Source organism: Meriones unguiculatus, chromosome 14 (genome assembly GCF_030254825.1).
Source record: "Meriones unguiculatus strain TT.TT164.6M chromosome 14, Bangor_MerUng_6.1, whole genome shotgun sequence".
Taxonomy (NCBI): domain Eukaryota; kingdom Metazoa; phylum Chordata; class Mammalia; order Rodentia; family Muridae; genus Meriones; species Meriones unguiculatus.
The window spans coordinates 88,745,605-88,753,325 of record NC_083361.1 but is presented as its reverse complement, the minus strand read 5'-3'; the positions used below and the strand labels follow the sequence as shown (position 1 = coordinate 88,753,325).

Below are 7,721 nucleotides of genomic sequence, written 5' to 3'. Positions count from 1 at the left end.
AGGTTGTCCCTGGACCTCAAGCTCTATTCCTTTATTAGCCTGAGGTTCTTCCTGGAAGCTGTTTAAAGCCTCTGGAGTCTTGGGACAGTCTTGGTTTGGAGGTGGCTTTTGTGTAGGGTTGAGAGTTACAGGCAGTAAGCCTGGGAGTTCTTTTTTTTCTCCATCTTCATTATATGGAAGAAGCTGAAATTGTTTTATCTCTGGGGAGAGAGGGTAATACCTCCAAGGAACACAGTCTTTTTTTTTTGTTTTGAGTTAGTGATTTCTATCCCCAATGTGAGATCTCACCCTTTCCCTTTTACAGCACAATTCAGTATCACACTGGGACAAAACAGAACCTTCGGGGTCCAGGTCTGGAAACTCTTATGTACATATATAGAGATGATCTCCCCCTTTGACTAGTGGCTGCATGAGGCTACTGTGAGGTCACTGTGAACTTCAGCCATCTGCAAATCTAAGGATTCCTTCATATAGTCCTCTCAGGTGATGTTGAGTCTGTGTTTTCTTGATACGTGTGTAACAAGTGTTTTTATTCATCATTCTATTTGCTGTCCAGTCTCTATGATTGTGCTCCTGCATTTTGTAATTTCTGTTAATGTCTGTGTTTATCTGAATAGATTCCACAATTTATTTAGTCCATGATAGAAGGCTTAAGACAATAAAAAAGTCAACAGATCTCATTGTTATGTAAGTTTTCTGTATAAACTGTAATACTGATTCAAAAGTCCTATATTTCCCAGCTGCTTTCAGTTGGGATTCCCAGAGGTGATCATAGTTAATGCAGGTATTCAGGTGGTATAATAATAATAATAATAATAATAATAATAATAATAATAATAATAATAACTAGAAGTGGCTGCATGACAAGGACTAGAAGCTAGTCTCTGTCATGTCTCACACTGATCCACATCCAAGAAACTCTGTCACAGAATGGGCAGGACCTTGATTGCCTGCAGCCTTAGGTCTGAGGTCAGATGGAAAGCTGTAAGGACCTTTACTCCTGCCAGCCCTCTTCCCCCACACTCCCCCCAGGGTTTATTGTCTTTAACTATCTCCATTGTCCACAAGCAGTGTAGCCTTAACTCTAGGAACCACATTCCTTACATAAGCTTCAAACCACCTTCCTGTGGGCCCCTCCCCCAACATCCATGCTCATTCTCGGCTCCAGTCATCTCCACTGCAGTCCCTTCTTGTTAAAATTCACTGTCCCATCTTTCTCCAAAGCTTCCCATGTGGCATTTGCTGATTTGAATGCTGGCTAGAATGTGGAACCCAGAACTCTGAGTTTCAGCTGAGCATCACACTGAGCTCCTCTTTATCTAGTCATGCTTTTACTTTTCCGGAGTACCCTGGAGGTACTTGGTCAGGCAGAAGCATGACCTCCAAAGAGCTCAGGGCCCAACAGCAAGGACAGAAATACAAACCCAATGTGTATCAATAATTTACTACAGGGAATTACAAGTGGGTTCTGGGATGTATTTCTTTGAGTTTTATTTGTTTTGGTCCTCTCTATAGCTGTTCCTAGAACTTGGTGTGTAGATGAGGTTATCCCAGAACTCAGAGATCTGCTTGCTTCTGCCTCCCAAGTGCTGGGATTAAAGGTGTGCATCACCACGCCTGGCTATGAGGTCAGTTTCTTCATCGAGTTTCATGAGTTATTCAAACACTCTCATTGAAGGTGCATTCACAAGTTTCAACAGTCAGTCAGATATCACAACATTATGTAATACAAATGACAAAAACAAAGCAAAACAAACAAAAAGCCAGTCCCCCTCACACACAAAAAAATAGAAGACCATTTTCTGGGCATCACCAGCCACCTGAGTATTAAGTCTGTAGCCAGCAAGGAATTACCTCTCAGCTCTAAAGAGCACCACGGTAAGTCTCACTAATGGGAAGCTAGTGCCAATAGATGAAAAAAATAAGGTCCTCAGAACGAAAAAGTTGAATAGTGTTTTTGGAACATTTTACTTTGGGGAAATCAAGAGCATTAGAATAATTTTAGAAAGGACTAAAATCTGTAAGGAAATAAGGAGATAACTTTGGAAGAGATTCATTTCATGGAAAATACCTATGCCCAAGACCTAGACTTAAAATAAATACAAGAGAATGCTTGTTCTCAAGAAGAATTTCAAGAATATTGCCCAGTAGAAACTTTATAAATGATAAACAGTAATTGTCAAGATATGTTATGAATACGGTGCTATTCTGCCCACGTATGAATACACTGTTAAAAAGTCCATAAAGTATTATTGAGTTTAGGATTGAGATAACTTTTTATTTATGCTTACACAGTGTTATGAAAAGCCTTCATTGTGTGAACTGTGTATCATATTGTTGATTCATGGTAAATTTATTATCTATCATGAATACTGTGTAGTCTGGAAATTAAAAACCAGATACTTTGAGAAGTAGACAAATGAATTTAGTATAAACAATGTGCAATACAAAGAAGGAATTTTAAAGCACCATTTTTGAAATTTTCAGTTACTGTTTATATATTAAATTATTTATCCAGTACTTTTTACACAAATCTGGTCTGTATTTAAAGTTAAGCAAATATTACAATTTATTACAGAATATCAGTGTTCTCCCCTTTTTTCTGATGGATCTTCAGTCTAGTAGGATATATATATATATATATATATATATATATATATAAAACTAACAAATATACAAGAAAATGTATACTCACAAATTTAAAGTTTTCAAAATATTCAAACCCAGAAAAAAGATAACCTTCTGAAAGGCAATGAGATAGGATGAGGTCAGTGTTTTTAGGGTGCAGTAAACGATCAATTATTGAGAGTAATTAAGTGGAGCATGGATGACAGCTTGGTATCAAGATGTTGTGAAGAAGATTATGAATAAATTGAATAAGCAGAACTATCGTATACTGAGAGTTAGTCAGATACAAAGCAACAAGAAAAATGTAAAGGAAGACAAGTTATTTCATTTTCTTGTACTGAGAAATTTGTTATTTTTTAATTATTGACTTCAGGCTTCTGTTAAAAAAACTGGTCAAATTGGTCTCCAAGGAGGTAGGAAACTAATGCCTCATTTAGTCTCCATTTGAGGGTGAGATCTTGAACATCATGAGCAAGTCTGGGTTTCTCTAGAGGGCTAGGGAGATGGTGAGAGTGAGTCCACTAAATGATGAACAACAAGGATACGTGGAGTTGCACTGCAGAATGAGAGCTTACTGAAATATAAGAGAGTGGAGGGTGGGTTAGGGAGTGCTTGTAAGTGTCATTGTCCTGTAGATCCTGCCATTGAGCAGCATTGGAATGAAGCAAAGTGAACCTCACTTTCACGAGCTATGTTCATCCCAGGAAATAGTGGTGACTGTATCCTGGACAAGTTCTAATTTAGTTGGTATGGACTACTGCTCTGAGCACTGGGACTGTTCAGTATTACTGTGAAATGAAGGTTGGGAACGGCCAGTGGGTGAAATAGAAACAAGAGGACGAATAGGAGACACAAGGAAGCACATTTCACCTGTCAGGAGAGCTGTTTGTTTTTACGCAAACACAAGGTGAGCTGGTGGTCGATTGAACCTGATCTGCATCTTCATTCAGTCCATGGATTCTGAGTCAACTCTCATTTCGTAACAGTGCATCATTTATAGGTTTGCTGGATATTTTTTTTTTTCTATTCAGAGGTAGCTTGTAAATTTGCATTCTCTGGAACTTACTTGGCAGCCTTCTGAAGCCACAATCTTCGTTTATTCAATATATTGATTCCTGCCAGGAACAGAGTGCGAATCCATGGGTGTGCCCACTTACCTAGGTGTTCTTGTCTCCTCAGATTTATAGTAGCTGAGTGAAAATTCAGCTGTCATGACTCTGACCTAGATACAATTGGGATACACTTTCACCACCTTAGAAAACCAGAAACATGAGCACTGAATACCAACATGCTCTACCTTCTACACAGTTAAATACGAGAATAGTATACCTTTATTTTACAAGTAAACAAACAAAAAAGCAATCTCTCGTAAGACTGAGCAGTGTGACATGCAACAGGTGGGCACTGGGGACTCAAGGGACCAGGGAGAAAGAAGAGAATGCCTGTTATATTAATTCACCCACCACCTTTATTCAGTTTTTACAGTGGATGCTAAAAAGGATGACACAACAGGTGGGAGCTAACTTCAGTTTGTTTCAACTGCAGGTGAAGACGTATCTCTACTGTTGGTGTCATGGGAGCAGAGAGCAATGAAAGTCTCAACCTCCTATCAGTCTTACTGACTGGCATTCCAGGACTGGAGGCCCAACATGGCTGGCTCTCCATTCCCTTTTTCATCATGTACATGGTTGCCATTGTGGGCAACAGCCTAATCATGGCTGCCGTGCAGGCGGACTCAGCTCTCCATGAGCCGATGTACTTGTTCCTCTCCATGCTGGCCATCACTGAGGTGGGAGTCTCTGTGTCCACTCTGCCCACAGTTATGGGCATTCTTTGGTTTGATGCCTACAGAATTGATTTTAATGGTTGTTTGGCCCAAATGTTCTTCATTCACACTTTCTCTGGCATGGAGTCAGGCGTCCTGTTGGCAATGAGTTACGACCGCTTTGTAGCCATCTACAACCCTTTGCGCTACACAGCCATCCTAACTCTGCCTCGGATCGTATCCATGGGTCTGGGCGTTACACTGAAGAGTGTTGCGCTCATGGCCCCGCTTCCAATTCTTTTAAAACAACTGCCGTATTGCCACATAAATATTCTCTCCCACTCCTACTGCCTCCACTCAGACTTGATCCAATTGCCATGTGCGGATACGAGGCTGAACAGCATCCTGGGGCTGGCCATTGTCCTGACCACTTTTGGCCTGGACTCGTTGTTCATCGTGGTCTCTTATGGGCTCATTCTTTACACAGTGATGGGTATTGCTTCTGGAGAGGGTCGGAGGAAGGCTCTCAACACATGTGTGTCACACATCTGTGCAGTGCTTATCTATTATGTGCCCATGATTGGTGTGTCTGTGATGCATCGTGTCGCCAAGCATGCGACACCAGTGGTCCACACACTCATGTCAAGCATCTATCTCTTTGTGCCACCAGTGCTCAATCCCATCATATACAGTGTTAAGACCCGTCCAGTTCAACAGGGAATTGCCTCCTTGTTCTCTTGCAAGAAAGGATTGATCTGAATCACAGAATTGGGGGGAAAGATAATTCTTGAATCTATAAACTCTGCAATTCTCCCACAAGTAAAGTTTTCTCTTAGATACTGTGAGAAGGAAAACAAGAAAGGAATTCAAAGCATTACTACAAGCTTGATTCTGAATCACAAGTGTCATACTCACATCTTACATTTTACTGACATACATATACATACATGGGTACTCATGTCCAACTCTTTTTCTTCTTTAATCACATTAATAATAGAAGGTAGAGATAATAAATCCATCCTTTATTCTATCCCAGCTCTTAGTTTTGAGATTTAATGATATTTAAATTAAAATAAATTTAAAAAATCCACTTTTTATGGCATTTTTAGGGATAAGGTCCCCCCCTTAATTAAGAATAGTGATTCTGGAAATGTGCCTTTGAATGAGTATACATTTCTGTTTGCCACCAGGTAGTCATGTTTTAAACATGTTCTTCTTCTGGTAGAACATCCCTTTGCTCTGAAACTGTCCATGTTTAGACAATAAAGTGTTTGAAACCTGTGAAGCCACTTTACTACATAAGGAACTGATTCTTCCTCCATCCCGCCATGCAATGGTCTCCACATCCAGAATGTACATGTAGCTGAAGACTCTGAGATGTACGTTGAATGATTTTAACCGAGGCATAAAACAAACTATGAACGGCGTCAGCTGCCAAGGCCCTCGTGCTTGGGAATTCTGTCTTCCCCTTTCTTTCTTCCCTTCCCTCATCAGCTGCAGCATGCTGTGTGGTCTGTGCTGCTCTCCTCTGTGGCCATCAGCACAGGTCCGTTTCTTTTTCCTTCTGCCTGTGGTCTATTAGAAAGCCTCCAACTACAATGACAATACTTTCCTAGGCTGTTCCTCCCTATTCGTTAGTGCAGTAGTCAGCAAGATGTACAGTAAGTTTTGAGGTACTTATTTTGCTTAGAGCGGCAATTATAAAAATATTGCTTATGTATTCTCTGTGACAACAAAAATTTGTCTAGCTTCAGTATTTTTAGGTCGATAGCTAATATTTTTAATAAATGTATGTAGTTGTGGAGAGCTCATTTTCAGTGATATTATAGTAGGTTTACAACAGTTCATCATGTACTTCATACATGTAAATAAATATTTCTTTAGTAATTGACATTAGTGATTTGAGAATATTTTTTGTTTTTTTTGTTTTTTCTTTTATTAATTACAGTTTATTCACTTTGTATCCCAACTGTAGCCCCTCCCCCATCCCTTCCCAATCCCACCCTCCCTCCCACTTCTCCTATGTCCAATGATAGGGGAGGTCCTCCTTCTTCCCTTCCATCTGACCATGGTCTATCAGGTCTCATCAGGACTGGCTTCTTTGTCTTTCGAGAATATATTCTTTAACAGATATTTATATCAACACATTTGTTGCTGCTAAATCATTTTTTATTTTTGCTTCTAACGAAGTTTTGACTTTGAAATATGTTTTTGTGTTTAAAATTATTTTAATGTTTATTCTACTGTAAATATATGTGATGAAACATTCATACATATTTAAATATGTGTTTTCAAAATAGCTCTTCTAAAGAGCCCATAAATTTGAAAAAGAACAAGTCAGATATACAGAAATATTTGGAGGAAGAAAAGGAAAGGGAGGAATGATGTGCTAGTAATCTCAAAAACTAAAAAAAGTGGTTTAAAATTTGAACAATGCATTTAGCAAATAATTTATGTAAACAGTAAAAGCATTAAAAATTTATACATCACATGAAATCTGGGTAGGAACTGATCTCTTAATGAGAGGAATACATTTGATCCCAGATAAGTGTTTATCAACAGATGAAACCTAGATCAGCCTGCATTTTACTGTCTCTTCTCCTGTAAATGTTAATACTAGAAAGCTTGATCATAGAACCAGGAGGCGGCATCAGTATTGCTCAGTCTTCAGTGCGCTTTTCTCCGCAAGAGGAGGTGAGTGATTCCATGGCGGATCTGCTTGGTTTTTACACTGTAAATGATGGGGTTCATCACGGGAGGTGCCAGCAAGTAGATATTGGCCATGAGAACATGAACCAGTGGAGAGGCATGCTTGGCAAAGCGGTGCGTCATAGACACACCAGCCATGGGGACATAGAGAACCAGGACAGCCAGCATGTGGGACAGACAGTTGTTGAGAGCCCGGAGTCGCTCAGTCCAAGTGGCTGTGTTCAAGATGCTTTTCAGGATAAGTGCATAGGAGATTACAATGAGCAGAGGGTCCAACACAATAATGAGCAGGACCAGAGCGAATCCATACCAGCTGTTGACCCTGATGTCAGCACAGACCAGGTGAATCATATCCTGGTGGAGGCAGTAAGAATGAGAGAGAAGGTGGGAATGGCAAAAGGGCAGGCGCTTGAGCAGGAGAAGGGAGGGAAGGACAGCCAAGACACCGCGGCAAATGATGGCCAACCCAATTCTACCAATGACCTCGTTGGTGAGGATGGAGACATAGTGGAGTGGGCGGCAGATGGCCACACAACGGTCAAAGGACATGGCCAATAGAACAGATGATTCCGCAAAGGAGAACCCATGGAGAAAGAACAATTGGGCAAAGCAGGCCTCA

General features: G+C 40.3%; 2 protein-coding genes across 2 annotated transcripts in view; one reads left to right on the top strand and one right to left on the bottom strand.

Annotated features, from left to right (window-relative positions):
* Positions 1 to 4,201: 4,201 nt before the first annotated feature.
* Positions 4,202 to 5,152, top strand: LOC110558349 (olfactory receptor 51I2-like). Its single transcript, XM_021653194.2, has one exon. It carries the CDS (start codon positions 4,202 to 4,204, stop codon positions 5,150 to 5,152), a length of 951 nt encoding a protein of 316 aa, XP_021508869.1.
* A 1,908-nt stretch (positions 5,153 to 7,060) lies between these two features.
* The window catches only part of LOC110558342 (olfactory receptor 51Q1), a 969-nt gene continuing 308 nt past the window's right edge, over positions 7,061 to 7,721 (bottom strand). The window contains exon 1 of the mRNA XM_021653187.1: positions 7,061 to 7,721. This exon is cut by the window's right edge and continues 308 nt beyond it. Coding sequence (XP_021508862.1) covers positions 7,061 to 7,721 — 661 coding nt within the window.

Coding starts and splice junctions, on each gene's coding strand:
- LOC110558349 (XM_021653194.2), top strand. CDS start 4,202: ATGGGAGCAGAGAGCAATGAAAGTCTCAACCTCCTATCAGTCTTACTG.